This window comes from Tursiops truncatus, chromosome 6, assembly GCF_011762595.2.
Source record: "Tursiops truncatus isolate mTurTru1 chromosome 6, mTurTru1.mat.Y, whole genome shotgun sequence".
Lineage (NCBI taxonomy): Eukaryota > Metazoa > Chordata > Mammalia > Artiodactyla > Delphinidae > Tursiops > Tursiops truncatus.
The window spans coordinates 87,576,667-87,601,343 of record NC_047039.1 but is presented as its reverse complement, the minus strand read 5'-3'; the positions used below and the strand labels follow the sequence as shown (position 1 = coordinate 87,601,343).

Sequence of the window (24,677 nt, the reverse complement as noted above, 5' to 3'; positions counted from 1 at the left end):
AAATAGAATCACTTTATACGCTGCCAGGGAGCCCACTCCCCTAAAGGGACTCTGTAGATAAATATTTCCATATCTTGCAATTGATCCATTTGGCAAATTCACCTTTCTCCAGGTGACATTTGCATTAGCAGTGATAGGAGAATGAGAAACAAGGAGATGGATGAGTGACTTCTGCATCTTTCTCACAGAGCCTGCTGTCTCCTGTGGCTTTTGGGTTTGGCTGTGAGTACTTTGCCCTTTTTGAGGAGCAGGGCATTGGGGTGCAATGGGACAACCTTTTTGAGAGCCCCATGGAGGAAGATGGCTTCAACCTCACCACCTCGGTCTCCATGATGCTGTTTGACGCCTTCCTCTACGGGGTGATGACGTGGTACACCGAGGCTGTGTTTCCAGGTACACTGAGCTTCCACACTGCTTTAGACATCAGCCAGGGAAATGAAATTTCTAGCTGTAGGGCTTTCCTTCCTTTGTGCTGGCATTTCTGCAGGGCCTGGGTCTCCTTGGAAAGTGGTTAGGGCTTTGGACCTATGGCAAACAAATAGTCTCCAAGGAGAAGCAGCTGATGCTAAAAGTACAGCTCTTAGTACTGACACAGCTCTTGTTTCTTGAGCACTGTGTGCCAGGCACTGTGCAAAGTGTTTTACATACTTTGGTTCATTTAATCCTCATAAGACTACTCTGAGGGAGTTACCGTTCTAGCCAGTTTTTGCAAATGAGAGAACTATGACCCGAAGAAGTTAAATAACTTGCCTGTGGCCACAAAGCTGGTAAGAGCAGGTGCTTGGAGGTGAACCCAGGTGGGTCACACTGGGTCGGCTAGCCCAGGAGAATCCTCCCAATGCTGACCCAGGTGTCTAATTCTGTATCCCCTGAATTACCACCAGCAAATGTTCTGTTTCCTGAGTACAGCTTGTGAATAATAAGATACGTTGGCTCTCAGCCCTTGCCTGTGCTTTAATCGAATTAGTATTCATAAAAATTCATTTTTATACTTCCCTTAATAAATCTCCTTGACCAAGACCTGCCTTGGATACATTTTCATAGAAGATCAAATTCTGAGAGAGTGAGGTTTAACTCTTTCTGGTTTCACCTACTGATTTTTCTCTAAGGGAGTGTATGTGAAATGTTTTTTACGTACCCTACCTGAACTTCCCACGTTGGATATGCAACTTTGTATCATACAGATCTGGATTCAAATTCTGAGTCCTCCACTTTACTGGATGAGTGACCTTGAGTAGGCTACTTAACCCTCAGTTTCCTCATCTCTAAAGTGGGGATGATACCTGCCTCGTGGGGTTGCTGGAAAGATTCTGCAAGATGTTTGTCATACACAAGAGATCTCAGTAAATGTTATTGCCTCTCCTCCCCCACCTCCAGTCCATTTTGTCCTGTCTCCAAAGGCTGTGTCAAGAAAAGAGTCAAGGAGGCTGTGTCTGGCTGGGACACCTCGGGGACGCCGGGGCGTTGCTGAGCTTTGCTCACACCTGTGCTTTGCTTTCAGGCCAATATGGAATCCCCAGGCCCTGGTATTTCCCTTGTACTAAGTCCTACTGGTTTGGCGAGGAAGGCAATGAGAAGAGCCAGCCTGGTTTCAGCCAGAAGGGAACATCAGAAAGTAAGTTCTGCTGACCCGCCCTCCCCTTAACTGCAGTGCAGCTGCCCCTACTGGCTGTGGGGGGCAAGGGGTGGCTCTCGGCCTGAAGAGCCTAAAACCACCTTAGGGGTGGAGAAATCCCCTGAAGTGACCCTTTCCACATCCTCCCATGCATTTGTGTCCAGTGCTGTTGACTTATCGGGGAGTCACTATCTGGGCTTCTAAGGGACATTTCCTTTGTTCTCTTGGCTTCTAAACAAAGTGGCTCTTGATCTCTGCCTTCACCTCCGCCCACCCCATCCCCCCAAACACGTATAACATACTTTTCATACTATCCTGACAGCTAGAAAGAAGAGGTAAAGACAGCCGTGGTTATGGAGCCATAACCTCTCTGCCTGCCTTGTCCTGATGACAGACGCATGCGCCTGTGCAGGCTGACGCCAGGTGGCTGCCACAGAGCTCGTTCTGTGCTTCGTAATGTTCTCAGCCTGCATTACCCAGAGTGCACATCCCCTCCTGGCTTCTGACTGTAGGTAGTGATGCCCACAGTTCAGCAAAGGCGCTGCCTTCTGGGCTTTTTTGCTCAGGTTCTTGGAGGGGAGCTCTTTGTGTTCGGTATAGCTTCCTAAGTCGTTCATAAGTCGCTCCCCTGCTGATCTCTTCCGTGCCCTTCCCCCAGTCGCCAGTGGTGAAGTACGATGTTCCTTAGCATGGCTCACGAGTTTCCTTACCACCCGCCATTGCCCGCTGTGCCAGCTGCTTCACCTGCTCTTCCTTCTCTTCTTCCCCAGCCTCCTCTCTGCACCTTTATCACTGTATTCCCATCACCAACACTAGTGCCCAGATAGGCCCTAGATAACTGTTTGTTGCCCGTCTGCCTGAGAAACCAGAACTAGCCGTGGAGAGAGGACACTTGTAAAAGTGCAAGCACAGCCCCCTGCGTCTTGACACTCCACTCATCAGTGTCTTCTGTGGGCTCATTTCCATCCTGTGTCTTCTCACAGTCTGCATGGAGGAGGAACCCACCCACCTGAAGCTGGGCGTGTCCATTCAGAACCTGATGAAGGTTTACCGAGATGGCATGAAGGTGGCAGTTGACGGCCTGGCCTTGAATTTCTATGAGGGCCAGATCACCTCCTTCCTGGGCCACAATGGAGCTGGGAAGACCACCACCATGTAAGAAGAGGGTGTGGCTTTCTCAGAGTCAGCCACAGGAAGGTTCTGTCCTACAGTTAGAAATTCATACCTAAGAACATTGCCTTGGTTACCGGGCCAAGGGCAGAGCATATGAGGAATTGATGAATGTAAAAATATTATCTAATCACAAGAGTGCTTTCCAAATGCTGGTTTTTCTCTAGATATTATTTCTTCAGGTTAAAATAGACTGGAGGCCTTTAGATGACCTTTCCCCTTCGGTTCTCAGAATTCTGCAGTATTTTTGGAACCTGAGACTGTGACAAGTCTGAGAAAAGGTCTCCTTTGGAGTTGGTTTGGTCAGAACTGTGAGGCAAGAATGTGGAAAGAGAGATTGGCTGTACTGGTGGGAGGAAGTAATTTCCAGGAACTCTGTCTCTAAGCAGATGTGAGAAACAGCTGGGCAGCTGGCTGGCTGTATGATTGCCTTCTCTGGGACCTATAAGGACCTTATGATGGACAGCTTCAGAAGGGAGCACAGGCTATAAACACACCAGCGTTACCTCAGTGGCTTTCAATGTAGTCCATCAGCCATTGCAGAGGGCATTTTGGTGGGGGAAGAGGTAATCTCTTCCTCCTGTTTTTCTTTTATATATTTTTAGCACGCAAAATCAATATATTACGAACATTGCAGAAACTCTTTAAAAGGTGCGCAAAAATCCTAACTGCCAAACACAAAAATTACTTTTATCTTTGAATCATTTGTTCTGCTTTGTCCCTTTTACTTGGACATGATTTTAAGCATAAAAAGAATATATGCTTTAAAGTGTACTTCCCGTTGTAAATTGGAATCTTCATTTAAAAAATGCTTGTGCTGGAACTGCCGTTTCCAACACATAGGCCACTCCTAGCTGTTCGCTGAAGCAGAGACTCCTTCGCTGTGTCGGGGTCTGTTGGAGTCCATTAGGAAGGAACGGGGCTGGAGGGTTGCTGCCTCTGCCGTCTGCCCGGACGCTGCCGCCTGGAGCGGAGCTTCAGGGCAGGAGGGCCAGTGCTGACTCCTGTACTTTAACGTTTTTGTCCTTAGGTCAATCCTGACCGGGTTGTTCCCCCCCACCTCGGGCACTGCCTACATCCTGGGGAAAGACATTCGCTCCGAGATGAGCACCATCCGGCAGAACCTGGGGGTCTGTCCCCAGCATAACGTGCTGTTTGACATGTGAGTACCAGCACAGCCTCTTTGGAGGTGTGTCGTGAGTCACGGGTAAGCATTTTACCACCTTTGGGGGTAGCAGACCTCACCTTCCTGGATGTGTTGAGGGCAGGTCGTCCTTTGATGTTGGAAAGTAACAGAATTGTGGGATGGGGAATGTTATATCAGTCCAGCTGGTGGATGTAGGCCTGGGAAATGGTGCTCTCCGTTCCTGTCCTTCTGGAGTAAGGACATCCTCTCTCCCCGCACACCCTCCCTGAGACCACCACCGCTCTCACCTGGCAGTAGCTCAGGGCCCTTGATACGTGGGTCCCGTGTTTCCTGCTCAGAACTTTTGCCCCTGTTCAGCCTGCCCATCACCAAGCAGGGAGCCGCCATGGTGAGCAGAGAGAGACCTGAGCTCTGTGACCTTGGGCGAGGGCATTCCCCCTTCTGAGCCCCGGTTTCCTCACATCTACAGTGAGCAGCCCGGGCTTGTGTCCTCCACAGGGCCCCCCTTCTCTCAGGGCTGAAGTCCTTCGAGGTTCAGGAGGGCTGCTCCAGGCTAAGGCCGAGGCAGCTCCTTGGTTGGTGGGGCCTTGGGGAGGGCCCTTTGAGGACCTGCCACTGCCTGACGCACGGGGGCCAGGCCAGCGGGGAATCGGGTGGACGTGACCTGTCACCCTGCTGCTTTGGCTTCTCACGTAGCTCATGTGACTGCTCACTGCTGTTCTACCTTGAATCCTTCCTGGAGATTATTTTTCAGAAATTGATAAAGTTAAAAAAAAAAGTGGGGAAAGAAAAATGTGCCTGTCGTGTTCTGGGGGAGGAGGCACTGTGTTCTGTGCGTCCTGGGGGCCCGGAGCCGACCTGCCCCTCTGTCCCCAGGCTGACTGTTGAAGAGCACATCTGGTTTTACGCCCGCCTGAAAGGGCTCTCGGAGAAGCACGTGAAAGCAGAGATGGAGCAGATGGCCTTGGATGTTGGTTTGCCGCCAAGCAAACTGAAAAGCAAAACAAGTCAGCTGTCAGGTGAGGCCCAGAGCTGCCTTCCTCATCCAGCGCACCCCCCCGCCCCCGACTACACACACACGCAGGAAATACAGCTGCCGCCGTGTCCCCGGCTTCCCCGGGGAGTGGGAGGGTGGGTCAGAAACGTGTTCCGGGCTTGTCCCCAGGTGGGCACCTCCATCCCTCTTTCGCCACCTCTGCTGTCACTCACTGGGGCTGGCCCTGGATCCTGTCTCCTCTGTCCCATAGGTGGAATGCAGAGAAAGCTGTCTGTGGCCTTGGCCTTTGTTGGGGGATCCAAGGTTGTCATTCTGGATGAGCCCACAGCCGGCGTGGACCCTTACTCCCGCAGGGGAATATGGGAGCTGCTGCTGAAATATCGACACGGTAACTGATGTGTATTTACTCTGCCTTCTGGGCTGGGAGGGGGAGGGAGGGAGGGCCGGCCTCTGGAAGAGTATCTCGTGGCTGTTCCTGCTAGAGCAACAGAATTGCTTTCAAGGAAAATGTGGAGCTGAGCTCTGAGCTCCGCCCTGGTGTGCAAGTGGGAGGCCTGGTATCCAAGACCCTTCAAGTTTACACTTCATTCCCTAGGGGCCTGCAAGGAGAAGAGAAATGGGGATAAAGGGCATCCTCTGTGGGCCCCCAGGGCTCCCTCCAGCCTAGAACTTTCACATGTACAGTATAATTATGGTCTCCTATAGACTGAGGTTCCCAAGAGCCGAGGCTGTGTTGTCCTTCATCTCTGTCCCCACGTGGGGCACTAAACTTGTGTGCTGACAGAGTGGATGAATGGATGGGAGAGGTACAGTCAGCTTAGAAGGGTAGAAGGTACACAAGGTGGTACAGTATGAGGGGCATGGCTTTGGAGTCAGCTCAAGCTGGCCCAAGACCTTGGAAAAGTCATTTAACTTGCCTAAGCTTCTTTATCTATAATGGTGGGAGTGCCCACCTTACAGAGGATTAAGTTAAATGAGAATGCACCTAGACCACGTAGCACACTGCTGGCATGTAGCAAGTTCCCAAATAAACATTCCCGTCCTTCATTCTGTGAGGGTGCAGCAGCCGTCCTCACAGCACTGCCATCCTGGGGGTCATGAGCACACAGGCCTCGGGGTCTTTCTCCCAGGCTTTCCCCTGCTCGTATTTCTGTAGTTCTGGCCACTGCGATGAGTGAGGACAGCAGGCCTCACCTGTGCCTCGTCCTTGTGTTTGTTCCCGGCAGGCCGCACCATTATCCTCTCCACACACCACATGGATGAAGCGGACATCCTGGGGGACAGGATTGCCATCATTTCCCATGGGAAGCTGTGCTGCGTGGGCTCCTCCCTGTTCCTGAAGAACCAGCTGGGGACAGGTTACTACCTGACCCTGGTCAAGAAGGATGTGGAGTCCTCCCTCAGCTCGTGCAGAAATAGCAGTAGCACTGTGTCGTACCTGAAAAAGGTGAGTTGCAGCCTCAGTGCTGGGCTGGTGCCGGGTCCGGGGAGTCGGGACTCATTGGCTGTGAGTGGCTAGTCCACATCTGCCCCATTCTGCCACCTTGACGCCACCATCTCCCTGCTCTGTGTCCCTTTGGAGTCACGTCGTACCTCCTACATGGAAATCTCAGGAGACTTCTGTTCCCATCATGCTAGCTCTGTTGAATCCCATTTCCTTTTTCCTATGGAGACACAATGAGTGATGGAGAAGGCCCTTAGAGGACTTAATTTTGTTGAAGAAGAAAGACTTACCAAGAGTTACGAGCCTTAGCTGAAGAATGCCCTGCTGTGCCTGCTCATTTCCTTTAAATCTCATTGACCTTAACTTTTAAACTACAAAACGGCAAATATATATTGAGCACCGATTTCATGCCAGACACTCAGTCTGGCAGACTCTGGCCATAAAGGAAAATCATGATAATAGTTGCAGCATTGTTATCATTTGCAAACTTTTTTTTTTTTTATCTATCATCTCAAAGTACAGAGCAACCCTGGGAAGAAGGTATTGCAATTATTATCCCAGATGAGAGAAGTGGGGCTTGTAGGGATTTAGTTTATTCAAGGTCACCCAGCAAGTGAATAACAGAGGTGGGACCAGAGCCCAATAACCAGGTACATTTTCCCCTGTACTGCAGTACATGCCTGAGATTTATTTGTGTGTGCAAACACTGGCACCCAAAACACTTACATCCCAACCTTGACCTCCTGTCCACTTATTTATCTTTTAACTAATGTCTTGTGAGTCAAAGTGCAGTCTGAGACAAGCAGCGTCAGGATCACTTGGGAGCTCATTAGAAATGCGGAAACTTGGGCCCAACTCAGACTTACTAAATTAGAATCTGCATTTTAACAAGGTCCTCTGGTGAGGAAACACAAATTAAAGCTTGAGAAGCACTGAGCTAGATAACCAGGCAGGTAAATCCCACGCCCAAGACGGTCGATGAGGGCCTGGTTACGGCACTCACTGGCAGGCCACAGTTCTTTGGAGAGCTCTGCTTCCCGTGCACACAGCCCATGTGTCAGATCAGACGGTGGCCTCAGAAGCCAAGGCAGCCCAGTTGCATGCCTCCCAGGAGAGACCCTTTGCTCCGGTTCTCACACGAGAGAGCTTCTCGGAAGCCCCCAGGTGAAGGTGGTGGGGCTGCACCTTGCTCGGTCCCTGACCCATTCTTACCTCCTTCTTTGCCATCAGGAGGACAGTGTTTCTCAGAGCAGTTCTGATGCTGGCCTGGGCAGTGACCATGAAAGTGACACGCTGACCATCGGTAAGGACTCTGGGGTTTCTTATTCAGGTGGTGCCTGAGCTTCCCCCAGCTGGGCAGAGTGGAGGCAGAGGAGGAGAGGTGCAGAGGCTGGTGGCGCTGACTCAAGGTTTGCTGCTGGGCTGGGGCTGGGCGGCTGCGGGAGAGGGTGCAGCTTGGTGGCAGATCGGCCTGACGCTTGCCGGGGAGCCTGGGGCTTGGTCTGGGAGCTGGCAGGGCAGTGTCCCAGAGCGCTGAGATGATTGGGGCTGGGGGGATCCCTTAGGGGAGTGGGTCTGGCTGCACACTGGACACTGGAGACCAGGGATGTGGAGCTGAGTAGCCAAGCTGATAGTGGAGGGATTGAGGTTCAGTGCCTAGGGAGGGTGAGTGCCCAGGAGAGGAGCAGCCCACTGGATTTCCCTCAGGAGGTGTGTATAGGAGGCCAGTGTCACCAATAACACATATGGAACAGAAGCCTTTACCCTGGCCATGTCTTCCCCATCCTAACAGTTGGCTGTTCCCAGGAAGGCTCTGGCTCTCCTTCCGTGCCCTGTTTGATTAACCCTCTATTGAGGGACATAGAAGGAGCCTCCTTTAAAAGGTTAGAGAAAGGTGAAGACTCTTTTACAGTTCCTTTAGTCAAGCTTTCCATTGAAGAATCCTAGCACTTAGGCAATAGCCACCAGGCTTTCCACCTCAGAAGGCCGGCCAGCCAGCCAGCCACCCACCATGCACTGAGGACCTACACTGTGCCCGGCTTTGGTGATACAAAGGTGAATAAGACCCAGCCCCCGCCCCCAGGAACTCTCAGGTCAGAGATGAACACGTGGAATGACTTCAGTGTCTGGACCATGTGTGCTGTGTGGGCAAGCGGGCTCCTAAGGAGTAAGCAAGGGAGAAGGTGAAGAGCGGCCGGCCCCTAATGGGGGGCCTCGGAGTTGGCTGAGCCGCGTCTGTTCTTTGGTCCCTACAGATGTCTCCGCGATCTCCAACCTCATCAGGAAGCACGTGGCCGAGGCCCGGCTGGTGGAAGACATTGGGCATGAGCTGACCTACGTGCTGCCCTATGAAGCCGCCAAAGAGGGAGCCTTTGTGGAACTCTTCCATGAGATTGATGACCGGCTCTCAGACCTGGGCATCTCCAGTTATGGAATCTCAGAGACTACCCTGGAAGAAGTGAGTTCGGTGGCTGGCTGTCAGAATAGAGCAGGGCCAGCGATCCCGGCGTCAGACAGGCAGCCTGCGTGCCCACTGGGAATAGGATCACCATGGACCTAGGCATTGAGTGCTTAGGTCGTTGGCATCTGGGTTGTGTTGGTTCCAGTTAACCCTTTAAGGTTGTAGTGGGAGATACAGGAAAGAAGTATTAGGATTGCTCCCTGGTATGACTGTGTCATGACCATGCATCGGAAATGGCCAACATTTATGGAAAATCTACTTGTGCCATGTGCTAACCTTGGTGTGTTTTGCTTTTTTCAATCATTGTAACGTCATTTAATCCTCATAACAAGATGAGAAAGTTGACATTCAGGGAAACCAAGCAAGGATTCAGAATCAGGGGTTTTGGACTTCAAAGCTCATACTCTATTACTGTGTAAGCAGTGCCTCTCTTTAGAGAGACCTCAAGGGCTGGAAGGGGTATAAAATTGTCTGGCCCAGTAGTCTCCAGGTTTGACTGTGCAGCAGAATCATATGAGAATATTATTGACAATAAAAATTCCAAGGCTCAGCTCCAGGGTCTTTGAATCAGAATTTCTGGAGGTAAGGCCTTAATGTCTGCGCTTTTATTGCATGCTTCCTGGGCAGCGTCTGGGCTTTTATTGCATGCTTCCTGGGCAGCGTCAGAGTTTGGGAATCATTGGTCTAGTTCAGATTGTTTTCTGATGTTGGAATCCCCGCCATAACATTTCTAGTGATGGGAACCCCTCCTCTCTTGATATCCTGTCTCGGATAACCTATCACGGTGTGCTAGCCTACTCAAAGATTTGGGGCCATAGACTTGGAAGAAGCCGCTTGGCTCATTCCCTGTAGGTTCAGAACAAATTCCTCCTTCCGCAGTGTCCTCATGTCACAGCTTTAATTTGAAAATGATTGTCTGGATTGATAGCTCTCACCATTGGGGAAATGTTCTCTGGTAAAAACGGCTTCTCTCCCAAGTGACTCTGACAAAGTGTTATCAATAAATGAGTCTTCTACGTTTTGTCTTTAGGGGCTAACGTACCGTTCAGTCATGTAATAATCATGGCAGTTGCTCTCACAATGTGGTGCTTATGACACTCTCACTCTTATTTTTCAGATATTTCTCAAAGTGGCTGAAGAGAGTGGGGTGGATGCTGAGACCTCAGGTAACCCTCCAGGGGGCTGCACATTCTCTGGGCTGTGCCCCCTGTAGGCTGTCTTAGCTCACCAGGCTTGTGCCTTTCCCTTCAAATTGTTTTATGACATTCTTACTTTTAGTGGATAGATTTGTTACAGATTCAGAGTTTGTTTTGCTACAAATAAAGTGAAACATGGGGTTCCTTCCTTTTGCCTTCAGATGGCACCCTACCGGCAAGACGAAACAGACGGGTCTTCGGGGACAAGCAGAGCTGTCTTCGCCCATTTACTGAAGATGATGCTGTTGATCCAAATGATTCCGACATAGATCCAGGTCCGTTTGGGCAAGATCTTCATTCTGTTGCTAGAAAGTGAATTTCTCTCTTATGTTCTTCTCCGGTGTTATCTTTCGAGGTCCTTGAACCAGGATGACAGATGCCTACAGGGTCCAAAGGGAAGAGAGAGAATGAGAAAAGCCACTTTCCCCTTTTCAGGGTTGTGTATACAGTCAAACCTGAAAGAGCCTGTCCTCACCATTTCCTTCACTGCACTGAGATCGCTCTCTCAAGATACACACACATCAAAAGATGGCCCCTCAAAAAAAAAAAAAAAAAAAAAAAGATGGCCCCTCAATCCTCTGAATCCATTTCTTATCTTTTCTCGCGTTCATTAGGTGTTTAATTGTTGAATAAATGTTCTCTGAAAGGACGGAAGATTTTGAAAGAGCGAGGTGCATTTGCTTTTAGAGTTAATTGGACCCTTAGACTTAGCTGTTTTGGATGAGTGTGTCCCTGCGTATTTGACTGGGATGGAGAAGCGGGAGGCAGGAAATGAAGCAACTATTGGTAAGATGTCAAGCCACCGCAGTTAGAAATGGTTTGTTTAAGACAAGGATTTCTATAAAAATTTTTTGGAACAGAAACCTTCCTGACTCTCCCATGCCTGTGCCACGTGAGTGTGTGACTCTCATGTTCTCCCTAACTTCATACATCGTTAGTGCTTAGATCACTGGAATGTGTCCACCTTTTACCAAAAATATAATAAATGGGAGACAGATTGCTATTATGTGTTCTCAAGTATGTCAGCCTACTTACATGGCCTGTTTTGTAGAATGTTCTGTAAGAAATTGAGGATGACTTGATTCATCTGAATGGCTTGACGTAGCACCATTATGTGTGAACATCTCTCTTCAGCTGTCTCAAAGCACCTTCATTTTTCTGTGCTCATCAGATAAGAACCCAAAGGCAGGGACTGCTGCTGTCATACGTTTGGGGTCATCCCTCTTCCTTGGATGTGAATTTGTCACCAAGGCCCTTTACTCCTTTACTTTTACCTTCAAACGCAAGCCTCCAAGGTGGTTGCTGAAGATGCTGGAGGGAGGAGCGTGGGGATGTCAAAAATGCCTGATATAATAGGTGACCTTCAGTGTTGGCTTTCTGCAGAATCCAGAGAAACAGACCTGCTCAGCGGGATGGACGGCAAAGGCTCCTACCAGGTGAAGGGCTGGAAACTCACACAGCAGCAGTTTGGGGCCCTTTTGTGGAAGAGGCTGCTGATTGCCAAACGGAGTCGGAAGGGATTCTTTGCTCAGGTGAGAAGTGCTGTTCCAGGCCAAGGACTCAGCCTTCCTTGATGGGCTGCAGGCTCCCTGACCAGTGAAGGCAGGGTAGCATCATTGTTATAAGATGGACACTGGAGCCAGATGATCTGTATTTCAATCCCAGTTCTGCTTCTTGCACTCATGTATCTGTTGCAGGTTACTTTTCTGAGCCTCAGTGTCCTTATCTGTAAAATGGGGATAATAATAGTATCTATGATATAATTGTTATGAAGATTAAAATGAGTAAGTGATTAGAATGAACCTCACGTTAGTAATTACCGTGTGTTAGTTTTATCGTAAAGGAGAGTATAACAAGGACAAAGGTTGGAAAAACTGGCTGGGCAAATTAAACTTTCATAACTTCAGAGATGATATGCCCAGATGCACTCAACATATGAACTTATTGGAAACTTTATTTTTCTCTAAGTTGATGTTTATCTGAAAACTGATAGAAAAGATAACCAGAGGTCAGACAAAAAAAAAAAAAAAGCAGCGAAGACTCATTACACTCTTGCCTGCGTGTCAGTGTTTGCATGCTAACTTGCTGGGTTAGGAGGGATGAAATTATTCTAGTCTATAAAATCAAGAAGTATAAAGAAGTCGCAGAGATTCTTCTCTACAGACTATGTAAGTAACGCACAGAATATGAGTTTGGAGAGCATAGACTTAGGTTTGAATTCTGGTTCTGCTACTTATTGTCTCTTTGGCCTTGGGCAAGTTACTTAGTCTCCCTGAGCCCCAGTTACCTTGTTTGTTGATTGGTGATAACGATATTACTACTTAGGGTTGTAATGCTAATTAAATGAGATAATGCTCATACAGTTTTTTCCCATGGAATTAATCACCTAGTGATTACTTTTCTGCATTGAAATGCGAGAACATTAGAACCAGGGGCATCATTTGGATCTTTTTTTTTTTAACGGATAAATTTCTCAGGAATAAATGGAAGGAGCTTAGAGTTTGCTTATAAAGTATGTACAAGTCATTGTTTTCAGAGAAGGTACAGGTGTAAAGTTTAAGGTGGTTTAGTAAGGATTTCGATTAATCGTGCTTTTTGAGGCCATCAGGGGAAGAAATAGCTGCTACTCCCTTTCCATGGAGACAGTGCTGTAGAGTGGTTTTATCAAAGTATGGGATCTGAATGGGTCACCTAGTCTGTCTGCAGATTACAAATGAGAAGACTGAGGCCATAGGGGATGTGACTTTACATGGATACGCTTATAGTAGAGAAAGAACAAAACTACAGGTCTTCTGGCTTCTGGTCCAGGCTTCAGCTCTCAGCTTCTGTCTGAGCTGAGCTCATGGCCAGTGTGGTCTTTCTCAGGTTTTCAGAGAGGAGAGGGACCTGGTGTTCTAAGTCACCCTGACATGTGACCACTGTTTACTCTGTGAAGTTCTCAGCTTGGTGCCCCTGTCAGGGGGCCACGGCCTCTGGCCTTGTGTTGCCAGCTTCCAGAAATGCCCCGGAGGGAAGAGGTTTAGATTTCAGTCTCCATTGCTTCCAACCTGCCAAGAATGCCTTGGTGGAGCTGCGCCCTGTGCACACTCGAGTGATGGCTGGTCGGAGAGGCTGGCTGGACTCACGGGGCCTTGCCCTGTGGCCTTCTTTCTAACCCTTGTCCTTCTCCTGCGATTTCTCTTCCCTCCTACCCCCTGGTTATAGATTGTCCTGCCGGCTGTGTTTGTCTGCATCGCCCTGGTGTTCAGCTTGATCGTGCCACCCTTTGGCAAGTACCCCAGCCTGGAACTTCAGCCCTGGATGTACAACGAACAGTACACATTTGTCAGGTATGCGTTTGCCTTCTGCGCCCAAGGTGGGAGGAGACCTCAGGCCGACCAGGGTGTTTACTGTGCTGAGGGCCAAGGGGAGGGGGACTCGAGAGTTACACAGGGGCATGGATTTATCAGCTGTGGCTACAGCCCTCACACAAACTCATGTTAGATGCAACGGACAGCGGTGAACAAAACCTGAACTAACAGGCCAGTCCTGTTACCGCATTTAAACTCCATTCCTCTTTATACGCTGTTGTGAGGAACATATGTGTTTTATGTAAGTAATCTGCCCTTGCAAAAAAATCTATGATTGAGCTATAACATATTTGGATTTTCATAGCTATGTCTTTATTCTGTAGTTGAACACATGGCTTCCATACACTCAGAGCATCGCACCTCCAGGTTCTTGTTTTCTGCATGATGCAATTCGTGTATTTATTATTTAATCTCTTAGCTTATAGATAATAGCTAGCTAGTGTTTGTTTTTTAGACCAAAATGCCAGCTGCTCTGTAACAATCCAACGCTTCAAACAAAAGGACAAAGGAATTTCTGCATCACGTTATACAGGAGTTTTCCTCAGTCCCATAGTGTTTGTAGACCTTTTGATTGGGGAAGCGTGTCAGTGATGTCAAAGGGAAGCTTTAAAGAAAAAAAAAAATATATATATATATATATATAATATAACATGTGACTCAGTCTCTTTTTGTCTAATCCCATGCTTCCTTCCTATTTAGTGAAGGTTTACTTTCTTCTTTCCTTTCCAAGCTGCTGACCTTGTATTGCCCGGGGCTGTGGAACACATGGGCTTGTTTTGTGTTTGTAACCTGTACTCATCGTTGTTTGTGTTTTCCAGTTGTCCGTGCAAACATTCAGCCCATAAAATCAGCCTGCCCTTTCCTAGAAAATCCCTGTGGTCTGTGCCTAATGGATAATTGTGAAAGTACTTTTGAAATACTGATCTTTAATGAATTCATGTACTTCACGTTAAAATATATACGTACAAAAAAAAAAAAAAAAAAAAAAAAAAAAAAAAAATATATATACGTACATGTGTGTATATATGTGGGTGGATGTGTACACATGCGTGTGCACATCTCTATACATATAACTTACTTACACGAGCTCCGCTTTGGAGTGCTGTATGTTACCTTGATAACAAATATATGGCCAGGGGCTGAGCTCCTTGTGGGTGGGTTCTGTGTTTTATTCATTTCTGTTTCAAGAGTTTGGCACACAGGAAGTACTTAATAAAGTGTTTAATTAAAAAACAATCGCCTTCCTCCTCCCGGTTCATGGTTTTAATGCATTGCTGAGCTGGCTGCCTCTCATGTGCCTACAGTAATGATGCTCCTGAGGACGTGAGCACGCAGGAACTCTTGAGCGCTCTCACCGGAAAGCCTGGCTTCGGGACCCGATGTATGGAAGGAAACCCAATCCCGTGAGTGCCACTTGAGCTGTGAGCCCCGCCACGGCTGGCTTCTTGTGCTTGTCACCTGCTTTGATCTCTACACTGCTTTTATCATTTGTATGCCACATGGTGACTACCATCATTTGCCCTTTGAAACATTTTTTATTTTAGAAAAGTTAATATAGAGATTTAATCAGACCACCTAGGAACAAACATAACAAACTAGGAGAGTCTTCTAGCATCTTGCCAGGCAAATGACTGTAGACGTTTGTTTACTGCTTTAGAAATGAATATTGAATTTAAATAGTACTTTATACTGATCCCTTTTCTCCAGCTCCTATACCTAAGTGCAGAGACAGGCTCCCATTATGTATAATTTGCAGTTTTGTTTATCAGCTTCTTCACTCTAAAAGCCTGAAAAGATGGCATTGTTTTTATAAAAATGGACATTTTCTTCTTTCAGAGTTGCGTATTTTTATCATATTCTCCTTCAAAGTCCTTTAAAAAAAAGTAGGCAGTGTATAAATAACTTCAGTGAAATACCCATACGACTCTAAGTGTATATGGGAGGAAGGCATGGCCAGAGATCTTTGTGAGTAAAGACAGTGAAGAGAGGTGAGGTGCTTCTGAGAGAACCCAGTGATGGTAGAGGCAGGTTCAAGTTTCCAGGCTCAGGTAGGTTGTTAACCACAGACTGAGGAATTATGGAGAGTGTGGGAAGGTGTGGATAGATTGGAGAAGGCCTAACTTGAATTCCAGGTTTTAAAGGGAAGGTAGTGAGCCTGCAGGAGACAGGCACCGCCTGTGTGTGCAAGGTTTCAGAACAGATTGCTAAATGGGTAGCCATGATGTGCTTGTCAGCTCTTATCAATTGAGTGCTTACTGAACACTTGTTAGTACTTAATACTTGCTAAGTGATCAATCCTGACAGTATCAGTTCCTAAAACACAAGGTGACCAAGGTGGAGGCGGTCAGAGATTTCACAGGACTTTTGATGAGATTCCACTTGGAAGTTCTCTGTAGGCGAGAGAGGAGAGTGAGATGAGGTAATAACGCAGGTAGGTGGACTCATCACATGCCAGCTCAACAGTATGGACTCATAGATGGACGCCAGCCAATGAAGGATCTGTAGGAGCCAGGCCTGCATTGAGAGGTGCAGGCCTGACCTCACAGGTTCGCAGCCTGGGGGCAGAGCACCCACTGACGTGTACTGGGGTCCGTCTGATGTAAGGGCCCCACTGTGGAGACTTCTAGGTTTTTCAGAAAGTAGTGGAACTGATCTCAGCCAGTGATCTTGTAAAGGTTTTAGAGCGTGAGCTTCAGGACGGCACCATCTTAGTCTGACTTTTCCATTTAGTCCAGGTGCTTTAAAGAGAGAACTAGAGGGCAATCCACAAAACTGTTCATTTGATAGAAGAATCATCTAGACTGTGGCTCTGCTTCAAATTGTAGAGTTTTGAAAGGGAAGGGATGTTAGAAATGCCTTGTTGAAATGTGACTTATTGAGACAAGTCATTTCATACTTTTGTTTCACTAGTGGAGAAGATAGGCCCTGAGAGGGCAAGTGACTTACTGATGGTATCACAGTAATTCAGAGCTCAAGTCAGACATAAAGGCCTGTCTTTAGTTACCTGGGATGCTTGCAAACAGCCTAGCTCTTCATGTACCAACAACTCTGACCCCTACTCACTGTGCCCCTCCCAATTCTCTACTCGTTTTGAAACATAAAGTGCATCCTGACACTCTCCACCAGGTTTCAGCACGTTGAACATAAAATGCAGACTCCTCGCAGGCCTGTGTCCTGTGGCTCCCGCCTCCCTCTCCTCATCTCCCATCACTCTCCCTCGCAGCTCATCACATTCCAGCCCCACTGCATTCCTGTTGTTCCTTCAACGTAGAACACTCGGGACCTTTTCACCTGTGCTCTGTTGCTTCTGCTTGTAATATTTTTCCCCTGAATCCCTGCCTAGCTTGTTCTCTCCCAACATTTAGGTTTTGGCTGAAGTGTTTAATTGTTTGTTATCGAACTCTTTCCTGGGAATACAACCTCCATGAAGGTTGTATTTGTCTTTGTCTTCTCACCCCAGATTCTCAAATATGCAGGACAGTGTCTGGCACATAGTAGATGCTCAGTGAGTGTCTGTTGAGTGAACACATGGGTGAGTGATTGAATGCTGGTGATTGGATTGACTTGAGTTCAGTATATGAGCATTTAGGCCTTCTTTGTGTTCCATCATCCTTCACTGTAAATGAGTTTGTAACTTACAAGTCTGTGGGGCGGATCAAATAACCAATTGATGAGGGGATACATGCATGTTTGCAGTTGTTATTGATTGGTCCTGTGCTCTGAGGCAATAGGAGGGGCCAGGCCCTCTTGGGTGATCCTACCTTCGACGTCCCTTTGCAGAGACATGCCCTGCTCGGTGGGGGAGGAGGAGTGGAGCACCACCCCCGTGCCCCAGACCATCACGGAGCTCTTCCGAAACGGGAACTGGACGATGGAGAACCCCTCCCCCGCCTGCCAGTGTAGCAGCGACAGAATCAAGAAGATGCTGCCCGTGTGTCCCCTGGGGGCTGGGGGGCTGCCTCCTCCACAGGTGAGTCACTTTCAGGGTGTGACCGTTCAGGTGGGGTGCAGGGTGGGCTTGGGGAGAAGGAATGGGTGACCTGCCGTGTCAGGAGGGTCTCTTTCAGTCATGATTCTTGTCATAGGGAAAAGCATGTGAGTTTTGAGAGGAGGGGCCTTGGAGCACATTGTTCCTGTATCTGAGGGAGCTTAGCCTGCTTCTCTCTTTTGAAGTCAGCCTAGTTTCCTTACTGGTTCGAGGTCCAACCAGAATACGACACTCTGGATCAATGAGCTGTGGAAGGCACACTGTGGACTCTCCCCCAGTGGTGGTGTCACGGGACAGACTGTGACAAGCCCAGCTTCATCTCTGCCTCTGCCACAGATGAGCTGGTGACCTTGGACAGGTCACGCTGAGTCCCTGGGCCTGTTTCCTCACCGCTGAATTAGGGAGGCTCGCCCATAAAACTTCTGTGGGTCTTACAACTCTGACATCCTCTGAAACTCTGGTGTGGGAAACAGTTGTGAGCCATTTTTTCTGAGAATGATTTCAGGAAGAGGCTTGCTTTTGATGTCTCTCTGCTGCCTTATCAACGTCCAGGTTGCAGGGTGAGGAGAAGGAATTTCAAATGGTGTTGAAAACTTAAAGCAGTCCTTCCTGATTGCGTTTCTTCAAAATAAGAGCTCATCTCTTCATCAGTATAACTCCAATGAACAAAAGAATTTGCTAGGCATAGTCAATGGTGCTGGTCCCTGAAAACCTTTTGTAACCATAAAGAATGATACTTCACAGTCTATTCTGATACTTCATAGTTGTTCAGAATAATTTTCTGGGGCTCTCCTTGGCTTGCCATAATGGCCCTGCTGAGAGCAGAATGGATCAGACCTTGGTGGCTGGCTGATGGCAGAGCCTGGGCCCTGTGGGCAGAGTCTGGTCACACTGTGGTACATGTTTGAGGGACATGTGTCATTGTTGTCCTTGTTTTGTTTTCTATTCCAATTCTGGTCCATAAAGACACATGCACTTGGTTTTTCTGTGATAACAGAGAAAACAGAACACTGCGGACATCCTTCAGAACCTGACGGGAAGAAACATTTCGGATTATCTGGTGAAGACATATGTGCAGATCATAGCCAAAAGGTCATTATTTACTCAACTTGGCGCCTGCTTAATCATTACTGCTCAGAGGAAGGAAAAGCCAAAAAAAATAGTAGATTGAGTAGTGGGGGGAACATCACATTTTGACCTGATGTTGTCTTTTGGAAGTTTAGGATATTCTTTCAAACTAGGAAAGATGATGGGAAGTATTATGAACATTCAGCTTCAAGACTGAGGTTGCATGGTTCCAGGATGAAAATAAATCTGGATTCAAATTCTAACTGCTGCTTATTAGCGTTTTTGACCATGGGCAGCCAGTTATCCTATTAAAGCCTTAGGTTGTATAAAATGTGATAATAATGTTGCTCTTATTAGTTTGTCATGAGGATTACATGAAACGATACATGTGAAGTACCTCTCATGGATGGAATGAATGATAATACACGCATTATAAAGAGAGCCCTGGCCCAACTTAACGGCCTGTCTTGGCTGTAGAGCCTTGCAAGAGCCATATAGCTTCCTGGGGCCTGGGATGGGAATCGTCCCTTTGTCCAGCATATCCGTGCCACAAATGCTACCTGCACACGCCCTCTTGGTTATCAGATTGACTGACACTGTATTACAGTTCTTGTGTTCATGTAACCCATATTCTACATAATAGTGGCCCTATTGACCTTCAAAGAAATTAACAGGAGACATAGGAAAAAACATAGTATATGTAGGGGTTGGTATTATCCATGGTTTCAGGCATCCGCTGGGGGTCTTGGAATGTATCCCCTCCAGATAAATGGGGACTGCTGTATTTAGTTGATGCTCAGAAAATGTTTGTTCTAGCTCCCTTCCTATCAGCTTGGTTAGTTGGGCCCCTAAGTTAGGAGTTCTAGTGACTTTTAATGACAAGGGTATGCTTGAATGACAGTTACTGTGAGTTTTCAAGAAAGAGGCATAACCTCTCCATATGTCATCCATAATTGACCTATTATTTTGAATTTTAAAAAGTTTCTAGTTTGATCACCTCTGTTGATTTTTGAGTTGTTTTTAATATAAGGCATGACCTTCATATAAATCATAAGGTTTTAATATGGGGAGAAGAAAAGACATGCTGATTAGGACTTCTTTCCATTGGCAAGGCCCTACAGCAGCAGCCCGACCGTAGGGTTATTTCTGTCCCTTTGTTGTATCCTCAAGTAGATATTTACTCCTTTCGCATCATCAGGAATAGGGTCAATGTTTCTTTGGACTGATTTCTGGTTTCTTTGTCTTTGGCCTTCTGCAGCTTAAAGAACAAGATTTGGGTGAATGAGTTTAGGTAAGTTGACCTCGCTGTGCCTTCTTTTCATTTTCTTTGACTCCTAAAGTTCAGGAGGATGAATTTGATGCAGTTTTCTTGGATCCCGGGAAGATGTTAGTTTAGGGATTGCTTTTCCGTTAGCATTTCTGCTCAGTGCCCAGCTGCCACTTCAGAGGCCTTTGGAATATTTGGCACACTGATGTCCTTGAGGAGATTTTAGAAGTTCCTTGTGGGTCTCTAGGGACTTGACAGGAAGCACGATGTTTTGAGGGAAAACCTATGCTAGTTAAACTTACCAAATCAAATTCCTAGGAGTCCTAGTGACTCAAGGACAATTTTTCAGGTCATTGGCATAACCAAGGAGGTCTTAGATGAAATAAGAGGCATCAAAACCGTCTATGTTCATTGTATTTCAACTCATTTATCCCTCTGAGTTTTTTTTTTTTTTTTTTTTTTTTTTTTTGCGGTACGCGCGACTCTCACTATTGTGGCCTCTCCCATTGCGGAGCACAGGCTCCAGACGTGCAGGCTCAGTGGCCATGGCTCACGGGCTTAGCCGCTCCGCGGCATGTGGGATCTTCCCGGACCGGGGCACGAACCCGCGGCCCCTGCATCGGCAGGCGGACTCTCAACCACTGCGCCACCAGGGAATCCCCTTCTGAGTTTTTTTTTTAAATAACAATGTTTCTATTAGAAAATAAAACCAGAGTCCCATCAGCATAGCAAGAATCATTCTCTCCTCTGCTGCAGTCAGGCTGTCTCCGACCCACCCTCCACCTCCACCCCTGCCCATATCCCTCTAAGTTTTGAAGGAGCAGATGGGACTGGGGAAGAAAAGAAGGAAGGATCCTTGAAGTCCATCAGTTCTCATGAGAAATGAGATACCTTACATGGCTGCCTCAAAACTTGGCTTTGTCCCTGCCTCCCATCTTCCTTCTTTGCCTTTTCTCCAAGAGCCAGGACTTACTGAGTAACTGAGCAGGGTGGAATCAGGACCTTTTGTGGTTCTCCTGCTATGGAAGAGCCATGGCCTGTCTCTAAACCCTTTCAGGCCTCTCTGGTCAGTGTCTTCACTGCTCATCCTAACTTCCCATCTGCTTGCCTGGAGACCCAAGTTCAGGCCTGAGCCACCAGGGGTGGGAGGAGCATCTGTGAGATGAGCATTCTTTCCTCAACATCTCAGATGTCTCACTTAATGTATAATCAGACCCAGGTCCCTCCCACTTGGGCAGGAGATAGAAGAGTTAAGAGATTACCAGAGTCCATTAGAGGAGGCCAAGGTGAAACTTTCTCTGAGTCTTACTTGGGTCCTACTTTGAACAGGCAGTTCATGTAAATGAAGCATTACATACTTCGGTGGCGTCTGCTGCTGAATGTTATTGGACCCCACACCGCCTGTGTTTTAATATCAGGCTGTTCTTTTAGGTACGGTGGATTTTCCCTGGGTGCCAGTAATTCTCAAACACTTCCTCCGAGTGAAGCAGTTAATGATGCCATCAAGCAAATGAAGAAACACTTGAAGGTGGCCAAGGTACAGTATCCATCCCAAGACATGTCAGAGAGAAAATGAGTTGCTAGTACATGGGAGTAGTTGGCAGGTAGATGATCACCTTTCAGCTTATTGTTTAAGACTTTCAAATACAAAGCCATCACTGGGCATTTAGTGATCTTGGGCCAGCCAAGACTGAGCTACTCAGTATGTTATTTACTATCTGAAAGTGCAGATCAAAAACAAATGCAGAGATTTTAAATCTCTCAGTAACTTAAGCATAGCCAGTGGATAAATAAACTGGGCATCAAACATACTTTTCTGAAACAATCTCTGGCTAAACAGGAAATGAATCATTTTCTTTAAGCTGGCAGCTAGTTTTAGCACCTAATAAGCATTCACTTCATTTATCTGTATCTCAGGTTCCCCATTTCTAAGTTTGAATTGGCGGGGGGGGGGGGGTGGGGGGGGTGGGGGATGTCAGGTGATATGGCCTCTAGGGTCACAGACGGCAGGGATTGTCTTAGAGTCTGAATCTCTGCCCTTGAGGCACAGACCCCACGTCTGATGCATCTGCATACTGAGTGTAGTTCTGGGTCTTAGGAGGATGTCAGGGGAGCGCGGTGAAGAATCCTCAGCCAGACATCTACATCTTGGGACTTTGAATCACAGCGTTTCCCTCTGGTTCCTTTAAGACCTGTGGCTCATGGCAACAGCGCTGCTTTAGAAATCTGGTCCCTTGTTTCTCAGGAGCCAGTTACTCAGTGGCTTCAAGGTTCATTTCAATGAACAACACAGGGGCAGTGTTGCCCTTCCCAAGGTTGTCCCATTGTGCACAGACCCCAGACCTCCTGTTGCCCTCCCCTGTGGACCATCCCACTGAGGCAGCTTTCTGTCATTCACAGGACAGTTCTGCAGATCGATTTCTCAGCAGCTTGGGAAGGTTCATGACAGGACTGGACACGAAAAATACCGTCAAGGTAAAGCCTTTGTTCCAATAGCTTTTTTTTGGTTTTATTTTGGCCGCTCATTGGTGCTTGAGGGATCTTCGTTACCCAACCAGGGATTGACCCCGGTCCCAGGGCAGTGATAGCACCGAGTCCTAACCACTGGACCAATTCCCTCCAATAGCTTTTTGATGAACAATAGTCCCTATGTTCCCCCGAAGTACTTTCAGCTCATGATAACATTGATTCATGACAGAAATATCTCTGAATTTTACAATATGATGATGAAGAGAACTTGCTTTGCCACCATTCACACCAGGGGAACCAGTATGAACCTGACCGAGTTACTTAACCTATTTAAGCCTCAGTTTCCTAATCTATAAAATGCGGGCAGTAATCGTGGCTTACCTCAAAGCTATGGTGAGGGTTAAATGAGTTAAAGATAGCACAGTGCCTGGCCACACGGTCAGTGCTGAGCACACCCTGGCTGCTGTTACCTCTTTGCCATGTTCTCTGATCATGTTTTGTCTCGTGGTATGACTGGAATTTCTGGAATGCACATGCATGTTTTGTGTGTGTGCACCTACCTCCGGGAGCAGGGTTTGGGAGCAGTACCTTGCACCTGGTGTGTTTTATTTCAGGTGTGGTTCAACAACAAGGGCTGGCACGCCATCAGCTCTTTCTTGAATGTCATCAACAATGCTATTCTCCGGGCCAACCTGCAGAAGGGAGAGAACCCTAGCGAATATGGGATTACTGCCTTCAATCACCCCCTGAACCTCACCAAGCAGCAGCTCTCGGAAGTGGCTCTGTAAGTACCACTGTGTCTGAATCGGGAGAGGGAGAGGGTGTTTGGGGGAATCATGGAGCAGGGGAAGGAAGTACAAAGCTGGTTGTAGAGTAACAGCTGGGGAAACAGGTTCATTATGGTGTGTTTGGGTTGGTCCAGGCTCTGGACAGAAAATGATCAGTTTATGAATTGGCTGGGCAGGGATTAAATTGCAGAAGATACATGACTCTGATATATTAAAGACATTATTACATTTAGTGAATTCACATAAAGTAAGTTAAATTGTTAATATAATTCTAAAATATTTTAACTCACCCTTAACACAGTGTTTAATAAAAAAATCAGTTTCGTTTGTTTTGAAATCACTATTTTTAAACTTGGCGAAACATGCTTTTGTCGGCTTGTGTTTAATTCCTTGAGTGTGTGTGTGTGTGTGTGTGTGTGTGTGTGTGTGTGTGTGTGTGTGAGTGTGAAGTTAAAACCAGTATAATCTAGTTCAGAGTGTATAGCCTTTGAAATCATAGAGATCTGGGTTTGAATCTGGTTTCTAAACTTTCCAGATGTATGGTATTAAGTGAGGCAATTCATGTAAATTGCCAAGTCCGGCCTTCAACACATGGTTGATATTCAACACACGTTAGGTTCCTTTTCGGTATGTGGAGCATGGCACAGTTATTACTTCTGCTTCACTCATATAGAATATCAATATATGTCACTACGATCTTTATACCAAGCTTATATAACATTTATGCAGAGCAATAGTTGATATTATACCCCATTTAATGGACTTACAAGACTATTCTTATAATAAGGATCTGATGGAATTTTTGTACGTGTTAGGTTGATATGCCACGAGCTTTTGTTTTCAAACTTATTTACAGCCAGAAATTGTTGTTTGAATAGTTTCACACTAATATTTCTCCTTTATTAAGTTTTCAAGCTACACTACTCCCTTATGTGTGAAAATTTACAACTTGTTGCTCATGGAAGGTCAAGAATAGTGGAACAAAGTGAATGCCGTTAGGCCACTCTTAGACTTCCTTTAATAGTTTCATTTTGGCAGTAGACCCTTTTGACCTCAGTAGAATCAGTTTTGCATCTGAATTATCGAGTTTCGTTTTTTTTTTCTTGAAAGTAATCATCTTTAACCCTGAATAAAATATATGTGGTGAAGAGATTTTTTTCCCTGGGCTATGCTTCAAATATTTGTGTGTGTATGTGTCCCTGATTGAGTCCTCAGCTGCACTGTCTGTCTTTTTCAGGATGACCACATCAGTGGACGTCCTTGTGTCCATCTGTGTCATCTTTGCGATGTCCTTCGTCCCGGCCAGCTTTGTCGTGTTCCTGATCCAGGAGCGGGTCAGCAAAGCGAAGCACCTGCAGTTCATCAGTGGAGTGAAGCCTGTCATCTACTGGCTCTCCAATTTTGTCTGGGACATGGTAAGAATGCCGGTCTGCTGCTGCTATATAAACCTCCATCAGGGCTCTGGATTGGGTGGATGAAAGAGCTCCTGGCCATCAGCAGGAGATGTTCTAGCTAGTCCAAAATGTACAAAAGAGGAAAAGGCAGGCACAGTTGTACACTTTCATGTGACCAAACACAGCCTTAAGCCCAGGGCTGATCTCACGCCAGAGGAAATCTGTCCACATGGACTGCAGTTCATACCACCACCACCTCATTCCCTAAGTGACAACTTTTCAAAGAAACTGAGGTGGAAGACTTAGTCAGAACTCAAAGCCAG

The 24,677-nt window shown here is 47.0% G+C and overlaps 1 protein-coding gene across 8 annotated transcripts in view; it reads left to right on the top strand.

Annotated features, from left to right (window-relative positions):
* Positions 1-24,677, top strand: part of ABCA1 (ATP binding cassette subfamily A member 1) — a 183,097-nt gene that overhangs the window by 140,972 nt on the left and 17,448 nt on the right. For all 8 annotated transcript variants that reach the window (XM_033858351.2, XM_073806347.1, XM_019949001.3 and 5 more), the window contains 21 exons: positions 189-393; positions 1,502-1,615; positions 2,599-2,770; positions 3,816-3,947; positions 4,809-4,951; positions 5,180-5,317; positions 6,156-6,376; positions 7,604-7,676; positions 8,629-8,831; positions 9,952-10,000; positions 10,192-10,305; positions 11,414-11,562; positions 13,235-13,359; positions 14,685-14,783; positions 17,161-17,350; positions 18,366-18,460; positions 19,695-19,727; positions 21,135-21,240; positions 22,104-22,178; positions 22,787-22,956; positions 24,198-24,375. In XM_033858351.2, coding sequence (XP_033714242.1) covers positions 189-393; positions 1,502-1,615; positions 2,599-2,770; positions 3,816-3,947; positions 4,809-4,951; positions 5,180-5,317; positions 6,156-6,376; positions 7,604-7,676; positions 8,629-8,831; positions 9,952-10,000; positions 10,192-10,305; positions 11,414-11,562; positions 13,235-13,359; positions 14,685-14,783; positions 17,161-17,350; positions 18,366-18,460; positions 19,695-19,727; positions 21,135-21,240; positions 22,104-22,178; positions 22,787-22,956; positions 24,198-24,375 — 2,784 coding nt within the window. The remainder of the gene's footprint in view (positions 1-188; positions 394-1,501; positions 1,616-2,598; positions 2,771-3,815; positions 3,948-4,808; positions 4,952-5,179; positions 5,318-6,155; positions 6,377-7,603; positions 7,677-8,628; positions 8,832-9,951; positions 10,001-10,191; positions 10,306-11,413; positions 11,563-13,234; positions 13,360-14,684; positions 14,784-17,160; positions 17,351-18,365; positions 18,461-19,694; positions 19,728-21,134; positions 21,241-22,103; positions 22,179-22,786; positions 22,957-24,197; positions 24,376-24,677) is intronic.